At 46.2% G+C, this 14,492-nt stretch overlaps 3 protein-coding genes and 1 pseudogene across 9 annotated transcripts; 3 read left to right on the top strand and 1 right to left on the bottom strand.

The window, feature by feature from the left end:
• LOC8063918 lies at window positions 309-3,103 on the top strand (annotated as a pseudogene).
• Window positions 3,274-9,058, top strand: LOC8063919 (clathrin interactor EPSIN 1). Its single transcript, XM_002446999.2, has 11 exons — window positions 3,274-3,631; window positions 3,745-3,796; window positions 4,249-4,328; window positions 4,404-4,482; window positions 4,656-4,739; window positions 4,833-4,978; window positions 5,064-5,288; window positions 5,587-5,678; window positions 6,302-6,480; window positions 7,795-8,401; window positions 8,506-9,058. Exons 1-11 carry the CDS (start codon window positions 3,591-3,593, stop codon window positions 8,694-8,696), a joined length of 1,776 nt encoding a protein of 591 aa, XP_002447044.1. The 5' UTR covers window positions 3,274-3,590; the 3' UTR covers window positions 8,697-9,058.
• Window positions 10,078-12,211, top strand: LOC8063920 (myb family transcription factor PHL11). Of its 2 annotated transcripts, XM_021463178.1 has the most exons (7): window positions 10,078-10,280; window positions 10,366-10,503; window positions 10,968-11,044; window positions 11,148-11,205; window positions 11,308-11,380; window positions 11,452-11,521; window positions 11,608-12,211. In XM_021463178.1, the coding sequence occupies exons 2-7, from the start codon at window positions 10,380-10,382 to the stop codon at window positions 12,022-12,024; spliced, it is 819 nt and encodes a 272-aa protein (XP_021318853.1). In that variant the 5' UTR covers window positions 10,078-10,280; window positions 10,366-10,379; the 3' UTR covers window positions 12,025-12,211. The 2 variants fall into 2 exon arrangements, with proteins under 2 accessions (XP_021318853.1, XP_021318852.1); XM_021463177.1 differs by having other exon boundaries at window positions 10,078-10,503.
• LOC110436340 lies at window positions 11,051-14,485 on the bottom strand. Of its 6 annotated transcripts, none has more exons than XR_002454217.1 (4): window positions 13,983-14,485; window positions 13,697-13,872; window positions 13,050-13,236; window positions 11,051-11,358 (listed from the first exon to the last, which is right to left on the bottom strand). XR_002454217.1 is itself a non-coding variant. In XM_021463173.1 (4 exons), exons 1-4 carry the CDS (start codon window positions 14,457-14,459, stop codon window positions 11,331-11,333), a joined length of 891 nt encoding a protein of 296 aa, XP_021318848.1. In that variant the 5' UTR covers window positions 14,460-14,485; the 3' UTR covers window positions 11,051-11,330. The 6 variants fall into 6 exon arrangements, 5 of the variants coding, with proteins under 5 accessions (XP_021318848.1, XP_021318850.1, XP_021318847.1 ...); XM_021463173.1 differs by having other exon boundaries at window positions 13,960-14,485; XM_021463175.1 differs by lacking the exon at window positions 11,051-11,358 and having other exon boundaries at window positions 12,863-13,236.

Consider the following 14,492-nt stretch of genomic DNA (forward strand, 5'->3'; position numbering starts at 1 on the left):
TCATAAAAAAACCACGTGTTTTTCTATGTTCTGGCTGATATTTGACTGCACCGGACATAATATTGACCCAAATACTCAAATATAAAGAACACTGCAGCGTTACATATAGTGTGTAAACATGTGTAAACATATCGCATCTCCAGCGATTTCCATGTAATCACGGTCGTCTGAAACATATCACTGTGCCCAGGCAGTTCGGCTATAGTATATACGACCTGGTCTACAACACGGCCACACGCGAGCCTCCGTCCCCAACCCAACGTCTGAAGTTTTCTCGGCTTCTCGGGCATTAGCCGTTACAGGTACGACCTTGCCGTTGCGGCTGCGGTGCTACAAACAAAACCCTTCTTCCCGTCCTCCGCTGCCAACCAGTCCTCCATCTCGGCTCCCCGATCTCATCGTCCTACTCCGCCGCCACAAGCGAATCCGGCGATCGGGGCGACAAGGACGGGCGCCGTCTCGCGACCGAATCTCATCGTTCTTGTTTGTGATAACTGAAGTAGCACATCCCTTTCGGCTGCGTTGTAACCCTCTTGTTTCTTGCTCCTCCAGACGTAAACCATGGACGTAGGACCGAACTCCATCTCGTCGCACAAGAGCCGCAGCCGCAGCCGGCGCGTGGCGGCGCCGCGGCCGGCGCTCTAGGAGGCGGGGTCCAAGCCGTACATGCCACCGCTCAGCACCGGGTCCCGCAACCCATTGGCCAAGTGCTACGTGAGTTCTCGGCCCCCCCCCCCCCCCCCCCACACTCTTTCTTGGCACGCGCACCAAGGATGTTAGACGGAATGCCTCAACAGTTGATGGATCCTTGCAGGGCGACAGGTTCATCCCGGAGCGGTCAGCGATGGACATGGACTTGGCGCACTACCTTCTGACGGAGCCGAGGAAGGGCAAGGAGAACCCGACTGCTAGGGTTTCCCCGGCCAAGGTGGCATACCGGAAGCAGCTTGCCGAGAAACTGCTCAACAACCGCACAAGGATCCTTGCCTTCAGGAACAAGCCGCCGGAGCCTGAAAGCATGCTCACCGATCCCCGTGCTGATGCGACCCAAGCCAAGCCAACGAAGCAGCGCCGACAAATTCCCCAGTTATGCACGCCTAGCTATATACACTTACTCTTTGGCTTTGCACGTTCCATGATGTTCCTGACTGAAAGTGCGTTGTGACTATTGGTGTAGTCTGCGGAGAAGGTTCTGGATGCCCCAGAGCTCGTTGACGATTATTACCTGAACTTGCTAGACTGGGGAAGCAGCAACGTGTTGTCCATCGCGCTGGGCTACAAGGTGTATCTCTGGGACGCCTCCAGTCAGTCTGTGACCGAGCTTGTTACCATTGACGAGGACTCTGGTCCTGTCACAAGCGTTAGCTGGGCTCCTGATGGCCGGCACATTGCCATAGGCCTCAATTCCTCTGATGTCCAGCTCTGGGACTCCACCTAAAACCGACTGGTTGGTAGTCTCCTGATAAATATGTTCTTTTATCAACGGTTGTGCTTAAGTTGCTCGTCATTGTGAATTGTGCTTAAGATGCCCATTGTGATTGATTCTATGCAGCTGAGGACACTGCGAGGGGTGCATGAGTCAAGGGTTGGTTCTCTGGCATGGCGGCATGGACGGCAAGATCATGAACAATGATGTGAGGATCAGGAACAATGCTGTACAGACATACCATGGGCATGAGCAGGAGGTGTGTGGGCTCAGATGGTCAGGATCAGGGTAGCAACTGGCCAGTGGTGGAAATGACAATCTCTTACACATCTGAGATGTGTCCATGTCATCCTCTGTACAGACTGCAGGGCATACCCAATGGTTGCACAGGCTTCAGGGCCACTTGTCTGCTGTCAAGGCATTGGCATGGTGTTCATTCCAGAGCAACCTGCTGGCTTCTGGAGGTGGTGGAGACGACCGATGCATAAAGTTCTGGAACACCCACACTGGTGCATGCCTCAATTCAGTCGACACTGGATCACAAGTGTGCGCGCTGCTCTAGAACAAGAATGAGAGAGAGCTGCTGAGCTCGCACGGATTCACTCAGAATCAACTCATCTTGTGGAAGTACCCATCAATGGTTAAGTTGGCTGAACTCAATGGCCACACATCACGCGTCCTGTTCATGGCTCAGGTAATCTTTGCTCCTTTACGCCTTGTGCTTTGGATTGCCTTGTGTTGTGGCTTGCTTGACCTTACATTTCCGTGAATGCATTGCTTATGGCTCTCTTGCCGTTGCCTTGCGGTAATTCTGCAGAGCCCTGATGGATGCAATGTGGCATCTGGTGCAGCAGATGAGACATTGCGGATCTGGAATGTGTTTGGAACTCCTGAAACTGTGCCTAAGGCCCCCTACACTGGGATCTTCAATAGTTTCAACCATATCCGATGAGGAAATGCCATCATTGGTATTGCTCTAGCCCTTCATACACAATCAAGAACTGGTTATATATAGAGACCGGAACAGGGGGGGGGGGGGGGGGGGGGGGAATATGATGACATGCCTAAATGTGATAAATATATGCCTAAACTTACTTCTCAACAAACTTTTAGATGTTTTTACATATGTAGTTAGTATTTATAAAGAAAAATCACAAGATTGTAAAAAAAAAAGAGAGCTAATTTGATGCATTGTTATGCTGTAAAATGAATATTTAGAGGGGTGATAAATATATGCATTGTTATGCTGGTTCTGCCTCTGGTTATAATAATCATCTTTTCTTCCCTCTGCAGTTATCAAGAGACCTTCCGGAACCTGCTCACCTGTTGATAGGAACGGATCCTTTTTAACATCACCGCAAGTCCGCAACGCACAAGGAACCGCTGACCTGATGTTCCATAGAGAGATTACCATCAGACACTATTATGTGTTGACATGTGTACAGTTGTCGGCTATTTGGGGTTTTCTAGGGATATAATCACATGAAGTTATATTTCAACTTGTTATATTCTGGTAACATGTGGTTGCTGCCATACTGGTCCATAGTGTACATATGATTTTTCTACAGTGTTGCTACGTTGTAAAAGAGTTCTGGTCACCCAACAGAAAATCCCGGATCAGAGCCAGTACGATCCAATTTTATAACGCAGAGATTTCACATTAACTTTGCCTAGACAGTGATAAATGTGGTAGGCTGGTAATACATCAGCAACAATCTAGCATGGCATGTGTTCGTGACTGTGCACTTGAACTGGCTCCAGATGGACCGTCAGATCATGCCCCTATCCGATCCTGACCGTCCAAAGATACCCACCCACCCATAGGCCATCCATAGCCAACTCGTATCGCAGGTGGCCATCTGCCCACTTCACCGCTTCCCCTTTCTCCCACCTTCCTTCCCCGGCTCCCCGCTCTCCTCCGCCGCATCCCGCGCGCACCCTCCGCCGCCGGCGCCGGGGACCTCGCCGTGGGGGGGAGGCCGGGCTGTAGACCGGGATCCGGGAGGATTCTGTTGCGTCCTTAACGGACACGGCGATTCGTTCGGCGTGTCCACATCGAGGCACAGCTTGAGCCACTCCTCTAGCTGCCACTGAACTCGGTCGGGCGGAGCTTAGATCTGATCCCAACGAACCTGCAGTCGGCTGCAGCCACTCCTCTCCGGCGATGGATTTCATGAAGGTTTTCGATCAGACTGTGCGCGAGATGTAAGTTCTGTCCCTGTCTATGCACTCGTTGGCGTCGTTAGATTCTGAGAGTGATGCTTATTGGATCGATCGTTCGGATCTTGATCTGCGTGTTGCTTGTGTATTTCTTGCAGAAAGAGGGAGGTAAATCTGAAGGTGCTCAAGGTCCCCGAGATGGAGCAGAAGGTCGGATCTCGCCCCGCCCAGATCTTAGCACTATCTCTCTGTAATTTTTTCCCACTTTTATGTGTTGGAGTCGTAGTTCTTTGATTGGTTCATGTGGAGGGTGAGGGAGCAATCATTTCACGATATCGTGCCAGTAGTTTGGATGTGTTTTCTGTATGAATTCATTATTTTATTTCTACAGTTTGAAATTTGAAATGGACACGAGTTTACATTGTCAAATTACGATATTATTAGTTCAGTAAAATTTATGTTGAATTTGGTATAATTAGTAATCTATATGGTACCTGAAACACCATTTTTTCTGTACACTAAATATGGTTCCATGGCAATGTATTATTACAAATCTGCGATTGCTTGCTTTAATTAAGTAAAATTGTAAAAATTGCTTTACGTGACATAATATCGTGTGGAGTAACCCATGTATGCCTTTCCCTGTCATGTTTAAAAATCAGGTACTTGATGCAACAAGTGATGAACCGTGGGGCCCTCATGGAAGTGCCCTTTCAGAGCTTGCACACGCTACCAAGAAGTTGTAAGTTATAGTCCCTTGTGCTGTCTTGTCAACTGCTTATTGTCGATGCTCAAACTATGCTTCTGAAATCTGCAGTGCTGAGTGCCAGATGGTAATGAATGTCCTCTGGACTAGGCTGTCCGAGAGAGGCGCGAACTGGCGTCATGTGTATAAGGTTATTGGTCCTTCATAACCATTCTATGATATCGCTGTTTCTCATCAAGTGATGGGCCTTTATTCCATATTCTCCATTAGCCATATGAACCACCAACGGGAACAACTTGTGTATCTAATTTTCTTAATCAATATTCAATAGTTTTGTTTACTAAGGAAAGACTTTATGTTCAGGCATTGACAATTATTGAGTACTTGATAGCCAATGGTTCTGAGAGGGCAGTTGATGACATTCTAGATCATTATTCTAAGATCTCGGTATGGCTTTTCTTTGCTTTTATCTATACTTTGTCATTTGTTTGATCTTGAATGCAATTAAACATTTTCTTTCTTGTGTTGGTGTACCTGAAGGTTCTTTCGAGTTTTGAATATGTTGAGCCTAATGGTAAAGACGCTGGAATAAATGTGAGGAAAAAAGTAGAAACCATTGTGGGCATCATAAATGACAAGGAGAGAATAAAGGCCGTGAGAGACAAAGCAGCCAGTAATCGTGATAAGTAAGTTGTCTTTGAAAAGCTTGGAGTGTTTGCCATGAATTTTTGGATTGTGTGCTCATCTTAATACTATTTGTTGTGGCTGAAGGTACGTTGGACTATCATCCACAGGCATAACATATAAATCAAGCTCAGCCTCATTTGGTAGCAACTACAGTTCAGGCGAACGTTATGGGAGTTTCAGTGGTGAAAAGGAAGCTGACTCATATGGTGACAGTTACAGGGACAAAGAACCTGTTAAAACCTCCACAAGTAATAGTGGCGTCCGGAAATCTGGCAGCAAGCTGAGGAAGGATGCGAAGCCTGATAGGAGGTTGTTCCAAATTACTTTGCATTTTCTTGATGCACCAAGTAGGATTTCAAAGAACTGTATCTTTGTAGCCAGTGGGATAGGATGTCTGTGGTTGCTTTGCTGTTTGTTTGACATATTAATCAGATCCCAAGTGAAGTAAAAATTTAATATAGTTTGAATAAAACAACTCACTGTCACAAAAGTATTGTGCTATTTTTATTGGAGATCATTGTGTGGATCATGAAAAACCATGGCAAGTTCAGTGATTCATGTCTGGACTTTTTGTTCCATAACTATGTTGATTTGTTTGAATTACCAGGAATGAGGATTCACCCAGCTCTTTCAACCCCTCATCTAATACAAATAACACTGAGGACGGCTTTGATGACTTCGATCCTCGCGGATCAAATGGTAAAATCTTTTACCTATTTGGTGCTTAGTTACAATATTTTGCAAAAAGTGAAGTTCTATGTTGGCCTTCTATCCAGTTCTAAACATAAACAGTGTTCATGATGTTTTATTTTTAGAAAAAGGAGAGAGAAGTGAATGATACTGTAAGAACAATAACATAATTAATTCTTTTTCATAACTGAATTAATTTGTTGAAAACCTGAAATAGGTCCTCATCAAGTATGATTTAGCAATAAGTATGCAGATGTTGGCCTTTTGACACTTGCAAAAGGACCAAAATTGAGATTCGTGTGGCTTCCAAAATTAACTAAGGCAGGGATTTCTCTAGTTGTCCATCTGTGATTTCTTTTTATGATAACCTGCACAAATACTGCCAGTTGTCCTATTCACTTAGTAGAGCAAAAACAGGGTCCAAGGAGATCACATGAGCCCCTGGGTTCTTTCTGCCACTCAAGACCTTTTTAGCTTAGGAAATGTACTTAAATTTATACGACATAAAACACCGCAGACTATGGCCTTGAAGTGTTCCTTGATGGCTTTCTGCACAATAAACGTTTATAGATTGGCATGTCTTCAACAGGGTTTATGTGTGATTCTCATTGCTGTTTGTTTTTTTTTTGTAGGAAAAACAACTGCTAAACCAAATGAGGTGGATCTGTTTGGCCCAAACTTGATGGATGATTTTATTGATACATCTGCAGCAACTCCAGCAACAGAGAGTGCTGTAGAGCCACAGGTCGATCTGTTTGCTGATGCAGATTTCCAATCGGCAACAGAGACAGCTGCAAATACAGATGTCCAGGTTTGTTTCTCCACATGTTAAGGCTTACATGTTAGAATATTATCTAATACTTGTACATTCCTACAATCAATTGGATTACTAGGAAGAGGATGAATATAAACAAAACTTTGCAGCACTGTTGTAGTGTTCCAACCTAAAATTAAGGAAGAATTGACCACAGGAGACTGAACTTTACTGCTATTTGCTATATCTCACTGGACTTTCACTATTAACCGGTACCATTAAAGAATTGTGTCTCTTTGCCACAGTACTCTCTGTTGCATTCAGGTGAGTATTGGTGAATAGACTATTTTGCCCCTCAGGTTGCAGCACAGGACACCACAACTACTTTAGCAGATGTATATCCATGCAAAGAAACCTGATGACGTAATAGAACTTTTGAAATGATAAAGTTTGCCAATTCTTGTGTCACCAAAACAGTTATGCTTGATCATATTAGTTCAGTTATCACCGGCATAAGAAGTAAACATTATTTAACTATGTAGATTCACTCACTCAATTTGAGCTTTACTAATTTTTTGCACTGCACACACTGAGGTGACCATGTTGCCCCTGTAGCTTCACGTGACCATGTGCCATTAAATAAATAAGCAGTGCAAAACAAGGACATACACATGAATTCTGTACAAACAATGTAATGCCCTTGCCCTCAAGATAATTTTCATCACAGCTATAAAACAAATATTTTCACCCAGGCAAAATAATCGATTTCCCCCCTGAAATTTACTGTTTAGCACTAGGCTTACAGACAAGGGCTTGGGCACCATCTTCAATTTCTTTTCTCTTACTATAAATATACAAAGGGAAACTGATATACTCCATTCTGGTAATACCTGGCATACAACACCATATACCAAGAAGTTCATGGATATACGCGGGTGTATTAACTGCTGTGCTTTGCTGCGCTGCTAAATCATTTTTTATTCACAAAGGGCACAGACTTGAGGAACGGAGTACTAGTGCAGCCAGGGTTCAGCTGCATGCGCAGCATGCGTTGCTTCGAGTCGAGGGTAGTCTGGAGTAATGAGTATGCGCATACGCCTTGGTACTACTGCCCGCCTGCTATTGTGGCCGATTTAAAAAACACTTGTATGCTGGGTAAACTGGAATGGAGGGAGTAATTGGCAAAGAGCAATGATTTTGTGATGGATTGTAGCTAAACAGTGAAAGTTTGGTATAAAACATATCAAATGCCAGAAAAGCTCATTGTCTTGTGGTAAAATTTTCAAAAAAAAAAAAATATTGTTATCAAATAATGCATTTCTGCAATCCTCTATCACGATACATGTGGCTCATAATACAAAAATACTGCAGGGCAATGTTGACCTTTTTGCGGAAAAGGCATCTTTTCCTGCAGCATTTCCACCACAGGCTGGGTTTATTCCACCACCAAGTGCCGGGACATCTTCTGAAAATACTTCTGTATCCAAGAAGGCTGCTCCTGAACCTTTTGATCCTTTTGGTGCTATTCCCTTGAACAGTTTTGATGGATCTGACCCATTTGGTGGCTTCAGCTCAAATGCTGGATCATCTACTGCAGCACCACCCACCCACAGTTCTACAGGAAATATCAGCACACGAGACCAGAACCTTCAGGCTGCATCCGACTTCGGTGCCTTCGTATCAAACAATGAGGGAGCAGCTAAAGATCCATTTGATCTTTCTTCAAGTGCCAATGTCAGAAAAACACCTTTGGCAGCTCCGAAGATTGATGCATCTGATTTTGGTGCATTTGTCTCTAGTACTGAGGAAGCAGCTAAGGACCCTTTCGATCTTTCTTCGGGTAGCAACCTTGGAAGGACAGACCAAGCACCCGCGGCAGCTCCCAAGCCTAACATGAAGAAAGAAAATTTTCAGGTCAAGTCTGGCATATGGGCAGACTCCTTGAGCAAAGGATTGATTGATCTTAACATAACTGCACGTATGTTCCTCATTTCTGTTTCCCTTGTTTGTCATGACATCTATCAACATGAATATCTAATTTCAGGCATGTTTATGTTTCTCATTGTTTTTGACAAACTGCAGCGAAGAAGGTGAACCTAGCTGATATTGGCATCGTTGGTGGCCTTGGTGATGGGTCCGATGAGAAGGCCATGCCCTCGTGGACCATGGGCACCGGATCTGGGCTAGGAATATCTGGGATTCCACCATCAACACAAGGCGGTGGCATCGAGAGCTTAGCCAACTACAACAAGCATCAATTCGGCTTCAAATAAGCCTTGAGCTTTCCCCTTTCATACAGGAAAATATGTCACCTGCGGTTTCCTCCTCTGCCGGCCTGCTCCTTCCATATACCTTATTGATTTAATCACTTTTTTGTTTTTGGTTTTGGTGATTTCACTACATTACATTACATTGCATTGTGTCAACCAATCTTGGCCCGTCTTGTCACGCGTGTATGTTATTTATCGGGTATGTTGGTAAAAGCATGCAACTACCCATCACACACCCTGTGTCAATTCGATGATAGGTATGTTCGCCATGCAGTATGTGTAATTCTGTGACCTGCCTCTGTACTTTATACAGTACTGTAGCATTTCGCAGTGCTTAATAATAGAATATATGCCGTTGATGTTGAGTCGTGGCCGATGCTGTTCGATGTGGAGCCGGTTGATGTGGTGAACGTTCACCAAAGTGAACCGGTTTTGTCAACGGATGTTTGAGAGTTCGATCGGATGCCAATTGCCAGCATGACCTGTAAATGGAGCCGTCGCATCACCGATCAGCATCGGCAGATAGTATAGGAGTTGCGTCCACGGGACTAATCAGGAAAGTGACGCTACAGGAACGCTAAAACAGGTGCTCCGGGGAATCTTTCCCGCAATGGTCTCATTACCTTCGCTATCCACGCAGCATCAAATCGTGGAGTATCACGAATGAATGGATCAAAACGAAGTATCACGAATGAATGGATCAAAACGATGTCCGCATCGTCGTACGAGAAGAGCCAAACTAGAGTCACGAAGATGCCCGAATCTAGTACTAGGCTTAGCATTAGGAGTAGTATTCTCCAAGCACGGTTTTTAAAAGCGTTGAGAATGGCGATTGGTCTCGGCTAATCATCTGCCATGTGTGATGGAGGTTGGGATGGAGACTGGTCCGTTGATCCAACGGCAAGAGGGAGAGGCGGTGGTCACTGGTCAGCAGCCCCAGCTGGCGCGAATATTCCAGCGATATCAGCGCCGCTCAAACATCTTCGCCGCATCTCCCGCTCGCCCCCGGGTCCCACCGGAGGCCGCCGCTGCCGTCCCCGCGCCTCCGCCGGAATATTCCGCCGTTCTGCCCGCACAGCCAACCCACGCAAAGATTCGAAACCGACGTGGTCTGCCTGCGATTCCCCTCCTTGCCTTGTCCAGTCTGAACGTTTTGCCGTTCACGCCAAGATCAGACGGTATTTTTCTGGTGAAAAATCGACGCGTCCCAGTCCCAGCCCTACGTGTGTGTGTGATGGGGTGCCCAGCCGCCGCCGTCTTGGCGCCTGGGCCTGAAGGCGCGGCGGCCAAGTGGCGCCCCCGGGTTGGAGGCGTGGCCGAGCGAGATGCGCCCGTCCGGCGTCCGCTTTGTTCTATTCCGCGCGCCGTTGCGTTGCGTTGCATCTGCCTGCACGGCTGCACCCCCACCAGGCACCAGCTGCTCAAGTCTGTCCTAGATTCCTCACACACATGACGCCCTCCTCCTCCTCCGCCACGCCCTGCGCTCCTCCTCTCGCTCTCCTCTTGTCCTCACATACACCTGTGCTCACGACGCTCGCGTTACATTACACCGGCCGGCCTCGTCTCCCCACTAGGGACTAGGAGGCGGTAACGTTATATTCACTCTCTTGAGCAAGAGCCTCGTCGTCTCACTCCTGCTGCTGACTGCTGAGCGCCTTTGGCCAACAAACAGGGAGAGCGGCGATCATGTTGCGGGGGAGCTACGGCTGTGGCGGGGCGGCGTCACGGGACCCCAAGCCGCGGCTGCGGTGGACGCCGGACCTCCACCAGCGCTTCGTCGAAGCCGTCACCAGGCTCGGCGGCCCGGACAGTGAGTTCATCGCTCTCGTTTTCCTTCCTCTATCCGTTCCCCGTGTAGCTCGTCTTGATGACGATTGCTTGATGAGCCGAGCCTCTGCAGTTTGCTAGTATGGTGCTTGTCGGTGTGCATTTTTTCAGTCCGATTTCTGCGCTGCCTGGCTTTGAGCTAAACGGCCAAGTCTAGAGCATAGTCAGAGGACAGCTTGCAGTGTTGAAACTTGGAACACCCTAAACTGGCACAGCTGCAATTCCATTGACATGACCAAATGGCAGTTGGAGAAAAAAAGGTGCCACAAGTCGCCTTTGAAAAAAACGTCACGACGCGCTAGAAAACGCCAAGTTCATATTCCTCGTCAAGTCTGAATAGCCATTCTCTAGCTTTTCAAGCTCATATATTCATCTGAATTTTGCTTCCTTGAACATACGACATACCTATTACTGTGGAGTAACCATTTCTTGTGCTTCCTGGAACAGAAGCAACACCCAAGTCAGTGCTCAGATTGATGGGCATCAAAGGCCTCACTCTTTACCATCTAAAAAGCCACCTCCAGGTCTGAACTCTCTTCACTGCCTCAGCATTACTAGTCACACACCTACTCTCCTTTTCTCTTGCTCCATTGTACTGAAACATTGAGGCTTTTCTGATGTGCACAGAAGTATAGACTGGGAATACAGGGCAAGAAAAGCACAGGCTTGGAACTTGCCACTGGCGGTATGAGCCTCGCACTTCCTCTTTTTCTGTCATCAGGATTTGACGCGCAAGGGTTCCTTTCTTATGATCGTTATATCTTGCTTCCACTCTTTCTGTCATCAGGAGTTTTCTCACAAGGCCTCAGTTCAACCACAGCGCATCCTCCAGGTGTTCCTGATGAAGGAAAGAGCACGAGGTAACTAGCAATTACCTTTAGCTGACAAATTTCTGACTAATCATTTGCATCACATTTATTATGTGAATCAGAGAAATAGCACTTAGCAATGCACTAAGGTATCAAATTCAAGTCCAAAGGAAACTACAAGAACAAATTGAGGTAAGATAGATTCACATCATTTCCATGAGATTTGCACTCCAAAACTTTCTTCCATAAATTTTACAGGTGCTTATGTCTGTAATCAGGTGCAAAAGAAGCTGCAGATGCGAATTGAGGCCCAAGGGAAGTACTTAAAGACAATACTAGAGAAAGCTCAGACAAATATTTCCTTTGACACAGATGCATCCAATGGCATAGAATCAACCAGATCACAGCTCATGGGCCTCAACCAAGCTCTATCAGGTTTCATGGACAATGCAACTCAAGTATGCAAAGAAAATAGGAAGCAATTGGTGAAAGCTTTGTCAGATGACAACGATAAAGATAATCTAGGCTTTCAGCTGTACCATGTAGGAAGTCAGGAGGCTAAGGAAGTCAAATGCACACCAAAAACTGAAGACTCGCTCCTACTAGACTTAAATATTGAAGGAGGATATGACCTCTCTTCTAGAGGAATGCAAGCATGTGAACTAGAATTGAAAATCAACCAGCAGATAGGATAAATTTGTTCACAAAGATGTCAGTTTTGGGAAGTTCACTCTTTGCTATTAGATTATTTTTTCCCTGTGGGTGCTGAGCATGCTTGTCCAATGCCCACAGCTCACAAGTTTCATTTACTCTCTGCTAATGTTATGTTTGCTGAAAGAAGCTTTTGAATAAATAAATGTGGGCATTGTTTCAACTTTCAAATTCTGAATTTTACACATATGTAGAATGTGCATACGAGAATGAGAGAGATGCATTAGTCTAGACTCAAGGTATTTTTTTTATGAGCATAAGACTCAAGGTATATGCATATCTAGATAATTAGTAACTTGATGTGCATCAAATATGTTCAGTCCCCCCCCCCCCCCCCCCCCCCCCACCCTGTTTCCCTGACCAAAGAATATGCATACACCAAAGCTAAAAAGTTTGTATGAGTGCCAAGAGCAGGACAACCAAGGCACTGAAGAGTTACGTTTGAATTACCTGCATATAGGTCCGTGGTGTTAACATGCCACCCACATGTACTTAAACTTCCACCATTTTCTGATTGTTATTGAAGCCTTTTTCCATAGTTCACATTATTGAACTTAGTTAATGTATTAATAACGTGTTGCCCACCAGACAAAACTTTTTGGGATAAAAGCATTAATCAAGTCAAGATGTCTTATTTCTTATGAAATAAGGTTGTCCAAATATTTCTCTTGTACCTTGGTCAAACTGTATTCAGGCTTTGCAACACTCAAGACCCCTCAAAATTGTTCCTCAAAAGCAAAAACCCTTAAAGTTCCTACACTCCTAAGCACTAGGAATACTGAAACTCCACTCCTTTAATGTGACATGCCCACAAATCAAAGATGAAGACCAAAACTAAATTATCTTAATTATTAATCAACCAAGTTAGAAGAATTTCATCCTTGGAAAACGAATTAGTACAATATCAATCACCTCAAACTAATATGTAGAAAACTCACACCCATGGAAAAGAGCATGGAAACAGAAGATTGCAACAGAAACAAAACTGTGAATGTGAAGGAGAGCCAACCCTTTACTTTCTCCACTTGTTGAGAGGATAAAGATACCAACAACTGTGAAGCATACTGAGGCCACAGAACCAACCACAAGTGCAAAGGCATACATTTGGCTTGGAAGGTTAAGTTTCCCCTGAATGCTTTTCAAGCCTTTGTTGATAACCGGGGCCAAAGTAGCTGCACCGGCGACACGGGATGGCCCTGTGAGATTGTTACGGGTCCACATTAGGATAACAATCTGACAAAAGGAAAGCAGATGAAGATCAATCTTAGGATACGAACAATTTTGCATTGGGCAAACATGACAACAACAGCTCAAACTAGCACTGGTTGGCACCCTGGGATGCGAGAACGTCAGATCACACTGGAATAACTAGTTGAAAAAAATGATATCGCCTACAGAAAGAAAATGAGTGTCTTTTGTCTGTATGAGACCATTTTTGACAAGTTATCTGTTAGCAAATCACCTCAGAATTGTTTTCTACAACTACAGTCTACAGATATCAAGGGTACAGGATTCCAGTTAGTCGTGTTTGCCAACCATGAACTTCTCCATCTAATTTCCCACTAGCAATCGAGAGGGGAAAAAAAAAGGTGGATCACAGCACCAATGCTACATGAGCAAACAACACAGCAAAGCCATAGCCCATAGAGAACGTACACCGAGCAGAGCCTTGAGATTGGCCGCAGGGTTCTTGCCGGTGCTCTTGTCGTGTGCCGAGGAATGCGAGCACGAAGCAGGTCGTGTAGGTGACGGCGTCGAACAGCTCCAACGCCGGCCAGCACGGCGGCAAGGCCGAGCTTGGCCACCCTGGCCCTCGCCTCCGCGCTCTCCACCTGCGCACATTAACCAATCACAATCACACCGAAACCCCCAACAAGCTCCCCTTCGATTCAACCAACAATACAGTCACCAGAACTGACCATCCACTTGGTCCAGAACCCACCGGTCTTGCCGTGCAAATCAAGCGCAGAACAGAATTAGCCCAGTGAAGTCCGCTCGGCACTTCCAGGTGCTTGTGGGTCGGGGCGTGGGCTCTCGGCGGCGGACGCGCGGGGAGTTTTGCACGCCGCCGCTTCTCACCACCAACCCCACCGCTTCTCCGCGCCGAGGGGCGAGAAGCGGTGGTGTTGGTGGTGAGAAGCAGCGGCGTGGCAGATTTGCAGGTTTGGGTTGCGGGATGACGCGGGCTTGTAGGCAACGGATGGTAGACATGGAGGAGGGCGACGGCAGAAGGTGGAGACTGAGGCCACGAGGGAAGCACCGCAGATTGGCCGGGGGAAGGTGGAACGAGGGAAGCACGGCAGATGGGGGCGAAGGGCTTTGAGTTCGCGCAGGCGCATCCCTCGATAATCTGCCATTTGGGACAACGACAAAGGTTGGCATGGCAATCAAGCGCCATAATCAGCCATCCAAAGCACATCGGACGCCCAAGTGCAAGCAACGACAAATGAAA

Source organism: Sorghum bicolor, chromosome 6 (assembly GCF_000003195.3).
Source record: "Sorghum bicolor cultivar BTx623 chromosome 6, Sorghum_bicolor_NCBIv3, whole genome shotgun sequence".
NCBI lineage: Eukaryota > Viridiplantae > Streptophyta > Magnoliopsida > Poales > Poaceae > Sorghum > Sorghum bicolor.

Excerpts from the sequence above, each read along its gene's own strand:
- LOC8063920 (XM_021463177.1), top strand. The coding sequence starts at position 10,380 with ATGTTGCGGGGGAGCTACGGCTGTGGCGGGGCGGCGTCACGGGACCCC. Across the intron at positions 10,504-10,967 it reads CAGGCTCGGCGGCCCGGACA|AAGCAACACCCAAGTCAGTG; the intron begins GTGAGTTCATCG and ends TTCCTGGAACAG. Across the intron at positions 11,381-11,451 it reads GATGAAGGAAAGAGCACGAG|AGAAATAGCACTTAGCAATG; the intron begins GTAACTAGCAAT and ends TATGTGAATCAG.
- LOC110436340 (XM_021463172.1), bottom strand. The coding sequence starts at position 14,459 with ATGTGCTTTGGATGGCTGATTATGGCGCTTGATTGCCATGCCAACCTT. Across the intron at positions 13,873-13,959 it reads GGTTCTGGACCAAGTGGATG|GTGGAGAGCGCGGAGGCGAG; the intron begins GTCAGTTCTGGT and ends TAATGTGCGCAG. Across the intron at positions 13,237-13,696 it reads ATCTCAAGGCTCTGCTCGGT|GGCCATCCCGTGTCGCCGGT; the intron begins GTACGTTCTCTA and ends ACAATCTCACAG.
- LOC8063919 (XM_002446999.2), top strand. The coding sequence starts at position 3,591 with ATGGATTTCATGAAGGTTTTCGATCAGACTGTGCGCGAGAT. Across the intron at positions 3,797-4,248 it reads TCCCCGAGATGGAGCAGAAG|GTACTTGATGCAACAAGTGA; the intron begins GTCGGATCTCGC and ends TTTAAAAATCAG. Across the intron at positions 5,289-5,586 it reads GATGCGAAGCCTGATAGGAG|GAATGAGGATTCACCCAGCT; the intron begins GTTGTTCCAAAT and ends TTGAATTACCAG.